Here is an 18,992-nt window from a genome sequence, read left to right as displayed (position 1 = left end):
CGTATAACATGTGCGGCAGATGATAGAGCGCCCAGGCAGACCAGCCTCACACAGGACGTATAACATGTGCCGCAGATGATAGAGCGCCCTCGCAGACCAGCCTCACACAGGACGTATAACATGTGCAGCAGATGATAGAGCACCCAGGCAGACCAGCCTCACACAGGACGTATAACATGTGCGGCAGATGATAGAGCGCCCAGGCAGACCAGCCTCACACAGGACGTATAACATGTGCGGCAGATGATAGAGCGCCCTCACAGACCAGCCTCACACAGGACGTATAACATGTGCAGCAGATGATAGAGCGCCCTCACAGACCAGCCTCACACAGGACGTATAACATGTGCGGCAGATGATAGAGCGCCCTCACAGACCAGCCTCACACAGGACGTATAACATGTGCAGCAGATGATAGAGCGCCCTCGCAGACCAGACTCACACAGGACGTATAACATGTGCGGCAGATGATAGAGCGCCCAGGCAGACCAGCCTCACACAGGACGTATAACATGTGCCGCAGATGATAGAGCGCCCTCACAGACCAGCCTCACACAGGACGTATAACATGTGCGGCAGATGATAGAGCGCCCTCACAGACCAGCCTCACACAGGACGTATAACATGTGCAGCAGATGATAGAGCGCCCTCACAGACCAGCCTCACACAGAACGTATAACATGTGCAGCAGATGATAGAGCGCCCTCACAGACCAGCCTCACACAGGACGTATAACATGTGCCGCAGATGATAGAGCGCCCTCACAGACCAGCCTCACACAGGACGTATAACATGTGCAGCAGATGATAGAGCGCCCTCACAGACCAGCCTCACACAGGACGTATAACATGTGCCGCAGATGATAGAGCGCCCTCACAGACCAGCCTCACACAGGACGTATAACATGTGCCGCAGATGATAGAGCGCCCTCACAGACCAGCCTCACAAAGGACGTATAACATGTGCGGCAGATGATAGAGCGCCCTCACAGACCAGGCTCACACAGGACGTATAACATGTGCAGCAGATGATAGAGCGCCCTCACAGACCAGCCTCACACAGGACGTATAACATGTGCGGCAGATGATAGAGCGCCCTCACAGACCAGGCTCACACAGGACGTATAACATGTGCGGCAGATGATAGAGCGCCCTCACAGACCAGGCTCACACAGGACGTATAACATGTGCGGCAGATGATAGAGCGCCCTCACAGACCAGGCTCACACAGGACGTATAACATGTGCGGCAGATGATAGAGCGCCCTCAAAGACCAGACTCACACAGGACGTATAACATGTGCGGCAGATGATAGAGCGCCCTCACAGACCAGCCTCACAAAGGACGTATAACATGTGCGGCAGATGATAGAGCGCCCTCACAGACCAGCCTCACACAGGACGTATAACATGTGCAGCAGATGATAGAGCGCCCTCACAGACCAGGCTCACACAGGACGTATAACATGTGCAGCAGATGATAGAGCGCCCTCACAGACCAGCCTCACACAGGACGTATAACATGTGCGGCAGATGATAGAGCGCCCTCACAGACCAGCCTCACACAGGACGTATAACATGTGCGGCAGATAATAGAGCGCCCTCACAGACCAGGCTCACACAGGACGTATAACATGTGCGGCAGATGATAGAGCGCCCTCAAAGACCAGACTCACACAGGACGTATAACATGTGCGGCAGATGATAGAGCGCCCTCACAGACCAGCCTCACACAGGACGTATAACATGTGCAGCAGATGATAGAGCGCCCTCACAGACCAGGCTCACACAGGACGTATAACATGTGCAGCAGATGATAGAGCGCCCTCGCAGACCAGCCTCACACAGGACGTATAACATGTGCAGCAGATGATAGAGCGCCCTCACAGACCAGCCTCACACAGGACGTATAACATGTGCGGCAGATGATAGAGCGCCCTCACAGACCAGCCTCACACAGGACGTATAACATGTGCGGCAGATAATAGAGCGCCCTCACAGACCAGGCTCACACAGGACGTATAACATGTGCAGCAGATGATAGAGCGCCCTCACAGACCAGGCTCACACAGGACGTATAACATGTGCGGCAGATGATAGAGCGCCCTCACAGACCAGCCTCACACAGGACGTATAACATGTGCGGCAGATAATAGAGCGCCCTCACAGACCAGCCTCACACAGGACGTATAACATGTGCCGCAGATGATAGAGCGCCCTCACAGACCAGCCTCACACAGGACGAATAACATGTGCGGCAGATGATAGAGCGCCCTCACAGACCAGGCTCACACAGAACGTATAACATGTGCCGCAGATGATAGAGCGCCCTCACAGACCAGGCTCACACAGGACGTATAACATGTGCAGCAGATGATAGAGCGCCCTCACAGACCAGGCTCACACAGGACGTATAACATGTGCAGCAGATGATAGAGCGCCCTCACAGACCAGCCTCACACAGGACGTATAACATGTGCGGCAGATGATAGAGCGCCCTCACAGACCAGCCTCACACAGGACGTATAACATGTGCGGCAGATAATAGAGCGCCCTCACAGACCAGGCTCACACAGGACGTATAACATGTGCGGCAGATGATAGAGCGCCCTCAAAGACCAGACTCACACAGGACGTATAACATGTGCGGCAGATGATAGAGCGCCCTCACAGACCAGCCTCACACAGGACGTATAACATGTGCAGCAGATGATAGAGCGCCCTCACAGACCAGGCTCACACAGGACGTATAACATGTGCAGCAGATGATAGAGCGCCCTCGCAGACCAGCCTCACACAGGACGTATAACATGTGCAGCAGATGATAGAGCACCCTCACAGACCAGGCTCACACAGGACGTATAACATGTGCGGCAGATGATAGAGCGCCCTCACAGACCAGCCTCACACAGGACGTATAACATGTGCGGCAGATGATAGAGCGCCCTCACAGACCAGCCTCACACAGGACGTATAACATGTGCGGCAGATAATAGAGCGCCCTCACAGACCAGGCTCACACAGGACGTATAACATGTGCAGCAGATGATAGAGCGCCCTCACAGACCAGGCTCACACAGGACGTATAACATGTGCGGCAGATGATAGAGCGCCCTCACAGACCAGCCTCACACAGGACGTATAACATGTGCGGCAGATAATAGAGCGCCCTCACAGACCAGCCTCACACAGGACGTATAACATGTGCCGCAGATGATAGAGCGCCCTCACAGACCAGCCTCACACAGGACGTATAACATGTGCCGCAGATGATAGAGCGCCCTCACAGACCAGCCTCACAAAGGACGTATAACATGTGCGGCAGATGATAGAGCGCCCTCACAGACCAGGCTCACACAGGACGTATAACATGTGCAGCAGATGATAGAGCGCCCTCACAGACCAGCCTCACACAGGACGTATAACATGTGCAGCAGATGATAGAGCGCCCTCACAGACCAGCCTCACACAGGACGTATAACATGTGCGGCAGATGATAGAGCGCCCTCACAGACCAGACTCACACAGGACGTATAACATGTGCAGCAGATGATAGAGCGCCCTCACAGACCAGCCTCACACAGGACATATAACATGTGCGGCAGATGATAGAGCGCCCTCACAGACCAGCCTCACACAGGACGTATAACATGTGCGGCAGATAATAGAGCGCCCTCACAGACCAGCCTCACACAGGACATATAACATGTGCGGCAGATGATAGAGCGCCCTCACAGACCAGCCTCACACAGAACGTATAACATGTGCGGCAGATGATAGAGCGCCCTCACAGACCAGCCTCACACAGGACGTATAACATGTGCAGCAGATGATAGAGCGCCCTCACAGACCAGCCTCACACAGGACGTATAACATGTGCAGCAGATGATAGAGCGCCCTCACAGACCAGCCTCACACAGGACGTATAACATGTGCAGCAGATGATAGAGCGCCCTCACAGACCAGCCTCACACAGGACGTATAACATGTGCGGCAGATGATAGAGCGCCCTCACAGACCAGGCTCACACAGGACATATAACATGTGCGGCAGATGATAGAGCGCCCTCGCAGACCAGGCTCACACAGGACGTATAACATGTGCGGCAGATGATAGAGCGCCCTCGCAGACCAGCCTCACACAGGACGTATAACATGTGCGGCAGATGATAGAGCGCCCTCACAGACCAGCCTCACACAGGACGTATAACATGTGCGGCAGATGATAGAGCGCCCTCACAGACCAGGCTCACACAGGACGTATAACATGTGCGGCAGATGATAGAGCGCCCTCACAGACCAGCCTCACACAGGACGTATAACATGTGCAGCAGATGATAGAGCGCCCTCACAGACCAGCCTCACACAGGACGTATAACATGTGCAGCAGATGATAGAGCGCCCTCACAGACCAGCCTCACACAGGACGTATAACATGTGCGGCAGATGATAGAGCGCCCTCACAGACCAGCCTCACACAGGACGTATAACATGTGCGGCAGATGATAGAGCGCCCTCACAGACCAGACTCACACAGGACGTATAACATGTGCGGCAGATGATAGAGCGCCCTCACAGACCAGCCTCACACAGGACGTATAACATGTGCGGCAGATGATAGAGCGCCCTCACAGACCAGCCTCACACAGGACGTATAACATGTGCGGCAGATGATAGAGCGCCCTCACAGACCAGCCTCACACAGGACGTATAACATGTGCAGCAGATGATAGAGCGCCCTCACAGACCAGCCTCACACAGGACGTATAACATGTGCAGCAGATGATAGAGCGCCCTCACAGACCAGGCTCACACAGGACATATAACATGTGCGGCAGATGATAGAGCGCCCTCACAGACCAGACTCACACAGGACGTATAACATGTGCGGCAGATGATAGAGCGCCCTCGCAGACCAGGCTCACACAGGACGTATAACATGTGCGGCAGATGATAGAGCGCCCTCGCAGACCAGCCTCACACAGGACGTATAACATGTGCGGCAGATGATAGAGCGCCCTCACAGACCAGCCTCACACAGGACGTATAACATGTGCGGCAGATGATAGAGCGCCCTCACAGACCAGCCTCACACAGGACGTATAACATGTGCGGCAGATGATAGAGCGCCCTCACAGACCAGCCTCACACAGGACGTATAACATGTGCAGCAGATGATAGAGCGCCCTCACAGACCAGCCTCACACAGGACGTATAACATGTGCAGCAGATGATAGAGCGCCCTCACAGACCAGGCTCACACAGGACATATAACATGTGCGGCAGATGATAGAGCGCCCTCACAGACCAGACTCACACAGGACGTATAACATGTGCGGCAGATGATAGAGCGCCCTCGCAGACCAGGCTCACACAGGACGTATAACATGTGCGGCAGATGATAGAGCGCCCTCACAGACCAGCCTCACACAGGACGTATAACATGTGCAGCAGATGATAGAGCGCCCTCACAGACCAGCCTCACACTGGACGTATAACATGTGCCGCAGATGATAGAGCGACCTCACAGACCAGCCTCACACAGGACGTATAACATGTGCCGCAGATGATAGAGCGCCCTCGCAGACCAGGCTCACACAGGACGTATAACATGTGCGGCAGATGATAGAGCGCCCTCGCAGACCAGCCTCACACAGGACGTATAACATGTGCAGCAGATGATAGAGCGCCCTCACAGACCAGCCTCACACAGGACGTATAACATGTGCGGCAGATGATAGAGCACCCTCACAGACCAGCCTCACACAGGACGTATAACATGTGCGGCAGATGATAGAGCGCCCTCACAGACCAGGCTCACACAGGACGTATAACATGTGCAGCAGATGATAGAGCGCCCTCACAGACCAGCCTCACACAGGACGTATAACATGTGCGGCAGATGATAGAGCGCCCTCACAGACCAGCCTCACACAGAACGTATAACATGTGCGGCAGATGATAGAGCGCCCTCACAGACCAGCCTCACACAGGACGTATAACATGTGCAGCAGATGATAGAGCGCCCTCACAGACCAGGCTCACACAGGACGTATAACATGTGCGGCAGATGATAGAGCGCCCTCACAGACCAGGCTCACACAGGACGTATAACATGTGCAGCAGATGATAGAGCGCCCTCACAGACCAGCCTCACACAGGACGTATAACATGTGCGGCAGATGATAGAGCGCCCTCACAGACCAGCCTCACACAGGACGTATAACATGTGCGGCAGATGATAGAGCGCCCTCGCAGACCAGGCTCACACAGGACATATAACATGTGCGGCAGATGATAGAGCGCCCTCGCAGACCAGGCTCACACAGGACGTATAACATGTGCAGCAGATGATAGAGCGCCCAGGCAGACCAGCCTCACACAGGACGTATAACATGTGCGGCAGATGATAGAGCGCCCTCGCAGACCAGCCTCACACAGGACGTATAACATGTGCAGCAGATGATAGAGCGCCCTCACAGACCAGCCTCACACAGGACGTATAACATGTGCGGCAGATGATAGAGCGCCCTCACAGACCAGGCTCACACAGGACGTATAACATGTGCAGCAGATGATAGAGCGCCCTCACAGACCAGCCTCACACAGGACGTATAACATGTGCGGCAGATGATAGAGCGCCCTCGCAGACCAGGCTCACACAGGACGTATAACATGTGCAGCAGATGATAGAGCGCCCAGGCAGACCAGCCTCACACAGGACGTATAACATGTGCAGCAGATGATAGAGCGCCCTCGCAGACCAGGCTCACACAGGACGTATAACATGTGCGGCAGATGATAGAGCGCCCTCGCAGACCAGCCTCACACAGGACGTATAACATGTGCAGCAGATGATAGAGCGCCCTCACAGACCAGCCTCACACAGGACGTATAACATGTGCAGCAGATGATAGAGCGCCCTCGCAGACCAGCCTCACACAGGACGTATAACATGTGCGGCAGATGATAGAGCGCCCTCGCAGACCAGCCTCACACAGGACCACACACTTACGACTTGCTCTGGATTCCTCCAGCGGGGGCGCTATCGATCTCCGGGCAAATCTTCTTCAGAATTTCATAGTATCGCTGAGTTTTAAACTGTGAAGGGAAGATGAGAGCGGAGCAGCCGACCTGCGGATACAACGCGAGACTCAGCGACTGGACTCCATGTATAATGTGTGCGTATCCTCACAACTAGCCGTATATGCACAGTATATATTATATACACCCTCCTGCAGCACCAGGTGCCTTGTAATACATTGTACACACACAAAGGGGGCGCCTGCAGATCAACTTATATCATAAACTCCTCAACAATGACATTACACCAGCAAGGAAGAGAAGTCCCGGAGGGATACAGGGGACCAATATGCAAATTAGTAACAAGAGGATAGACCTCCATAGACCTCCTCCTTCTATAGAGGATAGACCTCCATTCCAGGACCCCTCACTATATAGAGGATAGACCTCCTCCTTCTATAGAGGATAGACCTCCATTCCAGGACCCCTCACTATATAGAGGATAGACCTCCATCCCAGGACACATCACTATATAGAGGATAGACCTCCATTCCAGGACTCCTCACTATATAGAGGATAGACCTCCATTCCAGGACCCCTCACTATATAGAGGATAGACCTCCATTCCAGGACACATCACTATATAGAGGATAGACCTCCATTCCAGGACTCCTCACTATATAGAGGATAGACCTCCATTCCAGGACCCCTCACTATATAGAGGATAGACCTCCATTCCAGGACCCCTCACTATATAGAGGATAGACCTCCATTCCAGGACTCCTCACTATATAGAGGATAGACCTCCATTCCAGGACCCCTCACTATATAAAGGATAGACCTCCATTCCAGGACACATCACTATATAGAGGATAGACCTCCATTCCAGGACACATCACTATATAGAGGATAGACCTCCATTCCAGGACTCCTCATTATATAGAGGATAGACCTCCATTCCAGGACTCCTCACTATATAGAGGATAGACCTCCATTCCAGGACACATCACTATATAGAGGATAGACCTCCATTCCAGGACTCCTCACTATATAGAGGATAGACCTCCATTCCAGGACACATCACTATATAGAGGATAGACCTCCATCCCAGGACACATCACTATATAGAGGATAGACCTCCATTCCAGGACTCCTCACTATATAGAGGATAGACCTCCATTCCAGGACCCCTCACTATATAGAGGATAGACCTCCATTCCAGGACACATCACTATATAGAGGATAGACCTCCATTCCAGGACTCCTCACTATATAGAGGATAGACCTCCATTCCAGGACCCCTCACTATATAGAGGATAGACCTCCATTCCAGGACCCCTCACTATATAGAGGATAGACCTCCATTCCAGGACTCCTCACTATATAGAGGATAGACCTCCATTCCAGGACCCCTCACTATATAGAGGATAGACCTCCATTCCAGGACTCCTCACTATATAGAGGATAGACCTCCATTCCAGGACCCCTCACTATATAAAGGATAGACCTCCATTCCAGGACACATCACTATATAGAGGATAGACCTCCATTCCAGGACACATCACTATATAGAGGATAGACCTCCATTCCAGGACTCCTCATTATATAGAGGATAGACCTCCATTCCAGGACCCCTCACTATATAGAGGATAGACCTCCATTCCAGGACTCCTCACTATATAGAGGATAGACCTCCATTCCAGGACCCCTCACTATATAAAGGATAGACCTCCATTCCAGGACACATCACTATATAGAGGATAGACCTCCATTCCAGGACTCCTCACTATATAGAGGATAGACCTCCATTCCAGGACCCCTCACTATATAAAGGATAGACCTCCATTCCAGGACACATCACTATATAGAGGATAGACCTCCATTCCAGGACACATCACTATATAGAGGATAGACCTCCATTCCAGGACTCCTCACTATATAGAGGATAGACCTCCATTCCAGGACACATCACTATATAGAGGATAGACCTCCATTCCAGGACACATCACTATATAGAGGATAGACCTCCATTCCAGGACTCCTCACTATATAGAGGATAGACCTCCATTCCAGGACTCCTCACTATATAGAGGATAGACCTCCATTCCAGGACTCCTCACTATATAGAGGATAGACCTCCATTCCAGGACACATCACTATATAGAGGATAGACCTCCATTCCAGGACTCCTCACTATATAGAGGATAGACCTCCATTCCAGGACTCCTCACTATATAGAGGATAGACCTCCATTCCAGGACTCCTCACTATATAGAGGATAGACCTCCATTCCAGGACCCCTCACTATATAGAGGATAGACCTCCATTCCAGGACACATCACTATATAGAGGATAGACCTCCATTCCAGGACTCCTCACTATATAGAGGATAGACCTCCATTCCAGGACCCCTCACTATATAGAGGATAGACCTCCATTCCAGGACCCCTCACTATATAGAGGATAGACCTCCATTCCAGGACTCCTCACTATATAGAGGATAGACCTCCATTCCAGGACCCCTCACTATATAGAGGATAGACCTCCATTCCAGGACCCCTCACTATATAGAGGATAGACCTCCATTCCAGGACTCCTCACTATATAGAGGATAGACCTCCATTCCAGGACCCCTCACTATATAAAGGATAGACCTCCATTCCAGGACACATCACTATATAGAGGATAGACCTCCATTCCAGGACACATCACTATATAGAGGATAGACCTCCATTCCAGGACTCCTCATTATATAGAGGATAGACCTCCATTCCAGGACTCCTCACTATATAGAGGATAGACCTCCATTCCAGGACACATCACTATATAGAGGATAGACCTCCATTCCAGGACTCCTCACTATATAGAGGATAGACCTCCATTCCAGGACACATCACTATATAGAGGATAGACCTCCATCCCAGGACACATCACTATATAGAGGATAGACCTCCATTCCAGGACTCCTCACTATATAGAGGATAGACCTCCATTCCAGGACCCCTCACTATATAGAGGATAGACCTCCATTCCAGGACACATCACTATATAGAGGATAGACCTCCATTCCAGGACTCCTCACTATATAGAGGATAGACCTCCATTCCAGGACCCCTCACTATATAGAGGATAGACCTCCATTCCAGGACCCCTCACTATATAGAGGATAGACCTCCATTCCAGGACTCCTCACTATATAGAGGATAGACCTCCATTCCAGGACCCCTCACTATATAGAGGATAGACCTCCATTCCAGGACTCCTCACTATATAGAGGATAGACCTCCATTCCAGGACCCCTCACTATATAAAGGATAGACCTCCATTCCAGGACACATCACTATATAGAGGATAGACCTCCATTCCAGGACACATCACTATATAGAGGATAGACCTCCATTCCAGGACTCCTCATTATATAGAGGATAGACCTCCATTCCAGGACCCCTCACTATATAGAGGATAGACCTCCATTCCAGGACTCCTCACTATATAGAGGATAGACCTCCATTCCAGGACCCCTCACTATATAAAGGATAGACCTCCATTCCAGGACACATCACTATATAGAGGATAGACCTCCATTCCAGGACTCCTCACTATATAGAGGATAGACCTCCATTCCAGGACCCCTCACTATATAAAGGATAGACCTCCATTCCAGGACACATCACTATATAGAGGATAGACCTCCATTCCAGGACACATCACTATATAGAGGATAGACCTCCATTCCAGGACTCCTCACTATATAGAGGATAGACCTCCATTCCAGGACACATCACTATATAGAGGATAGACCTCCATTCCAGGACACATCACTATATAGAGGATAGACCTCCATTCCAGGACTCCTCACTATATAGAGGATAGACCTCCATTCCAGGACTCCTCACTATATAGAGGATAGACCTCCATTCCAGGACTCCTCACTATATAGAGGATAGACCTCCATTCCAGGACACATCACTATATAGAGGATAGACCTCCATTCCAGGACTCCTCACTATATAGAGGATAGACCTCCATTCCAGGACTCCTCACTATATAGAGGATAGACCTCCATTCCAGGACCCCTCACTATATAGAGGATAGACCTCCATTCCAGGACTCCTCACTATATAGAGGATAGACCTCCATTCCAGGACACATCACTATATAGAGGATAGACCTCCATTCCAGGACTCCTCACTATATAGAGGATAGACCTCCATTCCAGGACTCCTCACTATATAGAGGATAGACCTCCATTCCAGGACCCCTCACTATATAGAGGATAGACCTCCATTCCAGGACTCCTCACTATATAGAGGATAGACCTCCATTCCAGGACACATCACTATATAGAGGATAGACCTCCATTCCAGGACCCCTCACTATAGAGGATAGACCTCCATTCCAGGACACATCACTATATAGAGGATAGACCTCCATTCCAGGACACATCACTATATAGAGGATAGACCTCCATTCCAGGACACATCACTATATAAAGGATAGACCTCCATTCCAGGACTCCTCACTATATAGAGGATAGACCTCCATTCCAGGACTCCTCACTATATAGAGGATAGACCTCCATTCCAGGACCCCTCACTATAGAGGATAGACCTCCATTCCAGGACACATCACTATATAGAGGATAGACCTCCATTCCAGGACTCCTTACTATATAGAGGATAGACCTCCATTCCAGGACTCCTCACTATATAGAGGATAGACCTCCATTCCAGGACTCCTCACTATATAGAGGATAGACCTCCATTCCAGGACCCCTCACTATATAGAGGATAGACCTCCATTCCAGGACCCCTCACTATATAGAGGATAGACCTCCATTCCAGGACTCCTCACTATATAGAGGATAGACCTCCATTCCAGGACCCCTCACTATAGAGGATAGACCTCCATTCCAGGACACATCACTATATAGAGGATAGACCTCCATTCCAGGACTCCTTACTATATAGAGGATAGACCTCCATTCCAGGACACATCACTATATAGAGGATAGACCTCCATTCCAGGACACATCACTATATAGAGGATAGACCTCCATTCCAGGACTCCTCACTATATAGAGGATAGACCTCCATTCCAGGACTCCTCACTATATAGAGGATAGACCTCCATTCCAGGACTCCTCACTATATAGAGGATAGACCTCCATTCCAGGACCCCTCACTATATAGAGGATAGACCTCCATTCCAGGACTCCTCACTATATAGAGGATAGACCTCCATTCCAGGACCCCTCACTATATAGAGGATAGACCTCCATTCCAGGACTCCTCACTATATAGAGGATAGACCTCCATTCCAGGACCCCTCACTATATAGAGGATAGACCTCCATTCCAGGACACATCACTATATAGAGGATAGACCTCCATTCCAGGACTCCTCACTATATAGAGGATAGACCTCCATTCCAGGACCCCTCACTATATAGAGGATAGACCTCCATTCCAGGACCCCTCACTATATAGAGGATAGACCTCCATCCCAGGACACATCACTATATAGAGGATAGACCTCCATTCCAGGACTCCTCACTATATAGAGGATAGACCTCCATTCCAGGACTCCTCACTATATAGAGGATAGACCTCCATTCCAGGACCCCTCACTATATAGAGGATAGACCTCCATTCCAGGACACATCACTATATAGAGGATAGACCTCCATTCCAGGACTCCTCACTATATAGAGGATAGACCTCCATTCCAGGACTCCTCACTATATAGAGGATAGACCTCCATTCCAGGACTCCTCACTATATAGAGGATAGACCTCCATTCCAGGACCCCTCACTATATAGAGGATAGACCTCCATTCCAGGACTCCTCACTATATAGAGGATAGACCTCCATTCCAGGACACATCACTATATAGAGGATAGACCTCCATTCCAGGACTCCTCACTATATAGAGGATAGACCTCCATTCCAGGACACATCACTATATAGAGGATAGACCTTCATCCCAGGACACATCACTATATAGAGGATAGACCTCCATTCCAGGACTCCTTACTATAGAGGATAGACCTCCATTCCAGGACTCCTTACTATATAGAGGATAGACCTCCATTCCAGGACCCCTCACTATATAGAGGATAGACCTTCATCCAGGACTCCTCACTATATAGAGGATAGACCTCCATCCCAGGACACATCACTATATAGAGGATAGACCTCCATTCCAGGACTCCTTACTATAGAGGATAGACCTCCATTCCAGGACCCCTCACTATATAGAGGATAGACCTCCATTCCAGGACCCCTCACTATATAGAGGATAGACCTCCATTCCAGGACTCCTCACTATATAGAGGATAGACCTCCATTCCAGGACCCCTCACTATAGAGGATAGACCTCCATTCCAGGACACATCACTATATAGAGGATAGACCTCCATTCCAGGACACATCACTATATAGAGGATAGACCTTCATCCCAGGACACATCACTATATAGAGGATAGACCTCCATTCCAGGACTCCTTACTATAGAGGATAGACCTCCATTCCAGGACTCCTTACTATATAGAGGATAGACCTCCATTCCAGGACCCCTCACTATATAGAGGATAGACCTTCATCCAGGACTCCTCACTATATAGAGGATAGACCTCCATCCCAGGACACATCACTATATAGAGGATAGACCTCCATTCCAGGACTCCTTACTATAGAGGATAGACCTCCATTCCAGGACCCCTCACTATATAGAGGATAGACCTCCATTCCAGGACCCCTCACTATATAGAGGATAGACCTCCATTCCAGGACTCCTCACTATATAGAGGATAGACCTCCATTCCAGGACCCCTCACTATAGAGGATAGACCTCCATTCCAGGACACATCACTATATAGAGGATAGACCTCCATTCCAGGACACATCACTATATAGAGGATAGACCTTCATCCCAGGACACATCACTATATAGAGGATAGACCTCCATTCCAGGACTCCTTACTATAGAGGATAGACCTCCATTCCAGGACTCCTTACTATAGAGGATAGACCTCCATTCCAGGACCCCTCACTATAGAGGATAGACCTCCATCCCAGGACACATCACTATATAGAGGATAGACCTCCATTCCAGGACACATCACTATATAGAGGATAGACCTCCATTCCAGGACTCCTTACTATATAGAGGATAGACCTCCATTCCAGGACCCCTCACTATATAGAGGATAGACCTTCATCCAGGACCCCTCACTATATAGAGGATAGACCTCCATTCCAGGACACATCACTATATAGAGGATAGACCTCCATTCCAGGACACATCACTATATAGAGGATAGACCTCCATTCCAGGACACATCACTATATAGAGGATAGACCTCCATTCCAGGACCCCTCACTATATAGAGGATAGACCTTCATCCAGGACCCCTCACTATATAGAGGATAGACCTCCATCCCAGGACACATCACTATATAGAGGATAGACCTCCATTCCAGGACTCCTCACTATATAGAGGATAGACCTCCATTCCAGGACCCCTCACTATATAGAGGATAGACCTCCATTCCAGGACACATCACTATATAGAGGATAGACCTCCATTCCAGGACTCCTCACTATATAGAGGATAGACCTCCATTCCAGGACCCCTCACTATATAGAGGATAGACCTCCATTCCAGGACACATCACTATATAGAGGATAGACCTCCATTCCAGGACACATCACTATATAGAGGATAGACCTCCATTCCAGGACTCCTCACTATATAGAGGATAGACCTCCATTCCAGGACCCCTCACTATATAGAGGATAGACCTTCATCCAGGACCCCTCACTATATAGAGGATAGACCTCCATTCCAGGACACATCACTATATAGAGGATAGACCTCCATTCCAGGACTCCTCACTATATAGAGGATAGACCTCCATTCCAGGACCCCTCACTATATAGAGGATAGACCTCCATTCCAGGACACATCACTATATAGAGGATAGACCTCCATTCCAGGACACATCACTATATAGAGGATAGACCTCCATTCCAGGACACATCACTATATAGAGGATAGACCTCCATTCCAGGACCCCTCACTATATAGAGGATAGACCTCCATTCCAGGACTCCTCACTATATAGAGGATAGACCTCCATTCCAGGACCCCTCACTATATAGAGGATAGACCTCCATTCCAGGACTCCTCACTATATAGAGGATAGACCTCCATTGCCTTCTTGCTGTGCACCATGATATCCTGTAGATTGGTGATGTGAGATCATGGATGTTTGGCTCGTAGCCCAATGTAGGGTTAGGGTGCATTCACACTGAGTAAACGCTAGCTTATTTTGTAGAGTAAAATTACACTTGTAAATTTTGCTATCCCATTGACTTCAATGATATTTTACAGGCGTATTTTTACACTTGTAAAAAAATATCATTGAAGTCAATGGGATAGCAAAATTTACAAGTGTAATTTTACTCTACAAAATAAGCTAGCGTTTACTCAGTGTGAATGCACCCTTAGCCAGTTCTTGTGGATTGTTTTCGCCCGGGGCTTGGGATGTGACTATTTCACTTGCAGCTCAGACTGGATCACTAGGTGCCATCCTCCAATCAGATGACTCCCCTCCCCCTTCCCTCCCCCACCTCTCGCTCACGTCCACCAATCCTGTATTTTCCTCATCTGCAGGTCTTAGTGGCTCCTGTGACTACTTGGTGGTGTAATGTCCGTGTTGTATACAGTACAGCAGAGTATATACATCGCCGTCTGATGTTACCATGTGTTATCTATTATACCGCACCTTCCTCAGGACGTATTCCAGCTCGTTCGATTGGTACGCCGGATTCACGGACACCTGGAAAGACACCAAACACGTGACATGGAGGGATCAGTGCGATATACAGTAATCTGCTATAATAGACCCAGCGTATTACATATCACATAATCCCCGACATGTGAGGCCCAGAATATTCTACACAAAGGACGCTCATGTGACCCTGACAATCCCTACACCAAGATTGGGCAACACAGCCCTGTAGCTCGGCCACCGCCCCGGCACACCTGCTCTTCTCTTTGCCCGCTTAGCTTTCTCCAGAGCAGTTTTCTGGCTATAGACATGAGAACAGGAAGATGAAGGCAACCAAATGTCATCTGCATGCCCCTGGAGATCAGCCACGTGCCCCTGGAGATCAGCCACGTGCCCCAGGAGATCAGCCACGTGCCCCTGGAGATCAGCCACGTGCCCCTGGAGATCAGCCACGTGCCCCTGGAGATCAGCCACGTGCCCCTGGAGATCAGCCACGCCCCCCTTCTCCATCTGTCTGCAGCAGGAGCCTCTCCCCCCTCTGCCATATATGCAGTAGTATAAAGATTGTAAAGCCACACCCCTTAGCTAAGCCCCACCCCCTCCAGTAAACTCTAGTCAAAGATCGGGCAGAGCAGCAGGAGATTAACCCCAAGTTCTCTGCAAGATTTCTACAAGTCTGACTGTTTCAGGGTCCGGTGGATAAAGCTGCAGAGGGACGAGCGGAGCGGCCGAGGAGATGTTTAGGTTTACTGCACCTCTAAGTTCTTATTGGGGGGGGGGCAGGAACAAGGAGAGAATAAATAAGCCGGGGGTGCAGGGCTATGGACGCTGTTATGGCTGGCACATACCGTACGTCTGGGCTGAGGTTACTCTGACATTTGGCCTTCACTTCAAGGGCACAATAAAAAACTGGTACAAAGTGCATGAGTGTGTATTATGTCCGACAGGTCTAGTGTGGGCGCCGTCTGATGTGTGCGATAATCCTGGGCAACTAGACTGCGACCTGAGCTGGCCCCCTGTGCTAGAATATACGGACCCCCGCCTGTGCCTGTACCATGTGTATAATGTAGTCCTGGGCAACTAGACTGCGACCTGAGCTAACCCCTATAATATAAGAACCCCCGCCTGTACCTGTACCATGTGTGCAATAATCCTGGGCAACTAGACTGCGACCTGAGCTAACCCCTATAATATAAGAACCCCCGCCTGTACCTGTACCATGTGTGCAATAATCCTGGGCAACTAGACTGCGACCTGAGCTAGCCCCCTATAATATAAGGCCCCCCCCCTGTGCATCTATGTGTACTATGTCTGACAGGTCTAGTGTGGGCGCCATCTGATGTGTGCGATAATCCTGGGCAACTAGACTGCGACCTGAGCTAGCCCGCTATAATATAAGAACCCCCGCCTGTACCTGTACCATGTGTGCAATAATCCTGGGCAACTAGACTGCGACCTGAGCTAGCCCCCTATAATATAAGGCCCCCCCCCCCTGTGCATCTATGTGTACTATGTCTGACAGGTCTAGTGTGGGCGCCATCTGATGTGTGCAATAATCCTGGGCAACTAGACTGCGACCTGAGCTAGCCCCCTATAATATAAGGCCCCCCCCCCTGTGCATCTATGTGTACTATGTCTGACAGGTCTAGTGTGGGCGCCATCTGATGTGTGCAATAATCCTGGGCAACTAGACTGCGACCTGAGCTAGCCCCCTATAATATAAGGCCCCCCCCCCTGTGCATCTATGTGTACTATGTCTGACAGGTCTAGTGTGGGCGCCATCTGATGTGTGCAATAATCCTGGGCAACTAGACTGCGACCTGAGCTGGCCCCCTATAATATAAGGACCCCGCCTGTACACCTATATGTACTATGTCTGACAGGTCTAGTGTGGGCGCCGTCTAATGTGTGCAATAATCCTGGGCAACTAGACCGTGACCTGAGCTGGCCCCCTATAATATAAGGACCCCGCCTGTACACCTATATGTATTATGTCCGACAGGTCTAGTGTGGGCGCCGTCTAATGTGTGCAATAATCCTGGGCAACTAGACCGTGACCTGAGCTAGCCCCCTGTGCTAGAATATAAGGACCCCGCCTGTACCTGTACCATGTGTATAATGTAGTCCTGGGCAACTAGGCTGCGACCTGAGCTGGCCCCCTGTGCTAGAATATACGGACCCCCGCCTGTACCTGTACCATGTGTATAATGTAGTCCTGAGCTAGCCCCCTGTGCTGTAATATACGGACCCCCGCCTGTACACCTATGTGTATTATGTATCCTGGGCTACCAGACAAAGCTGATCTGACCACCCTGTGCTATACTATATTGGCTGCAGTGGTCATACAGACCGTGGGTGACCACAGCACTGGGGTAAGTGCAGGACAAGGCTTCATCTTACCAATATAAGGCCGGCCTGAGCTGTCGCGTACTGCACTACGACCCATTCATAAGAGTTTGGCCCCCACATCCCCACACGATCTCCCCTCTTCAGGCCGAGCGCTAGGAGTCCTGCGGCGAGAGTCTCTACCTGCAGAGAGGAAACAGTTAATCAGTACTGGACGCCGGTCACCATTACCGAGAACCATCACACCTACTCACCACTACATATGGCGGCTCTGCGGCCGGGATGGGCACCTAGGCCTCAGTCTATGCGAGCAAGAAGAAGATTAAAGAGATGACTTGTGATAGGAAACTAATGTAAATGACCAACCAAGTCGTACAACGACCACAACGCCATCATGGCAGGGACTGTGAGGTCTTAGGGCCTGTGCACACGATGTAACGCGGCGCTCATTCTGACACGTAAACTTGTGTCAGAGTCTGCGCTGCAAAACAGAATCCCATTGACTTCAATGAGTGCCATCTTACGCGCGTAACACATTGAAATCGATGGGAAGCTTTTTAATCGTGCGTAAGACGGCGCCCATTGAAGTCAATGGGATTCTCTGACATGAGTTTACGTGTCAGAATGAGCGGCGCGTTACTCCGTGTGTACGGGCCCTTATATAGACAGGTCTGCGCCTCCTAATCACATCCAATCAGGTTAATTAGACACAGCCGGACTCCAAGGAAGGAGAAGACGCATCTCAAGGAGGATCAGAAGGACATGGACATGTGTGAGGTACAGAGGAGGGTCACAGCAAAGGCTCCGAATACTTATGGCCGGGGGAGA

General features: G+C 50.1%; 1 protein-coding gene across 1 annotated transcript in view; it reads right to left on the bottom strand.

The window, feature by feature from the left end:
• The window catches only part of ACSF2 (acyl-CoA synthetase family member 2), a 93,473-nt gene that overhangs the window by 49,545 nt on the left and 24,936 nt on the right, over nucleotides 1-18,992 (bottom strand). Inside the window, exons 3-5 of the mRNA XM_075261794.1 lie at nucleotides 18,219-18,347; nucleotides 15,813-15,866; nucleotides 7,013-7,131 (exon numbers count right to left, since the gene is read on the bottom strand). Coding sequence (XP_075117895.1) covers nucleotides 7,013-7,131; nucleotides 15,813-15,866; nucleotides 18,219-18,347 — 302 coding nt within the window. The remainder of the gene's footprint in view (nucleotides 1-7,012; nucleotides 7,132-15,812; nucleotides 15,867-18,218; nucleotides 18,348-18,992) is intronic.

The sequence above is a fragment of the Leptodactylus fuscus genome, unplaced genomic scaffold, assembly GCF_031893055.1.
Source record: "Leptodactylus fuscus isolate aLepFus1 unplaced genomic scaffold, aLepFus1.hap2 HAP2_SCAFFOLD_40, whole genome shotgun sequence".
In the NCBI taxonomy this organism is placed as follows: Eukaryota; Metazoa; Chordata; class Amphibia; order Anura; family Leptodactylidae; genus Leptodactylus; species Leptodactylus fuscus.
This window is presented reverse-complemented; position numbering and strand designations above follow the sequence as displayed.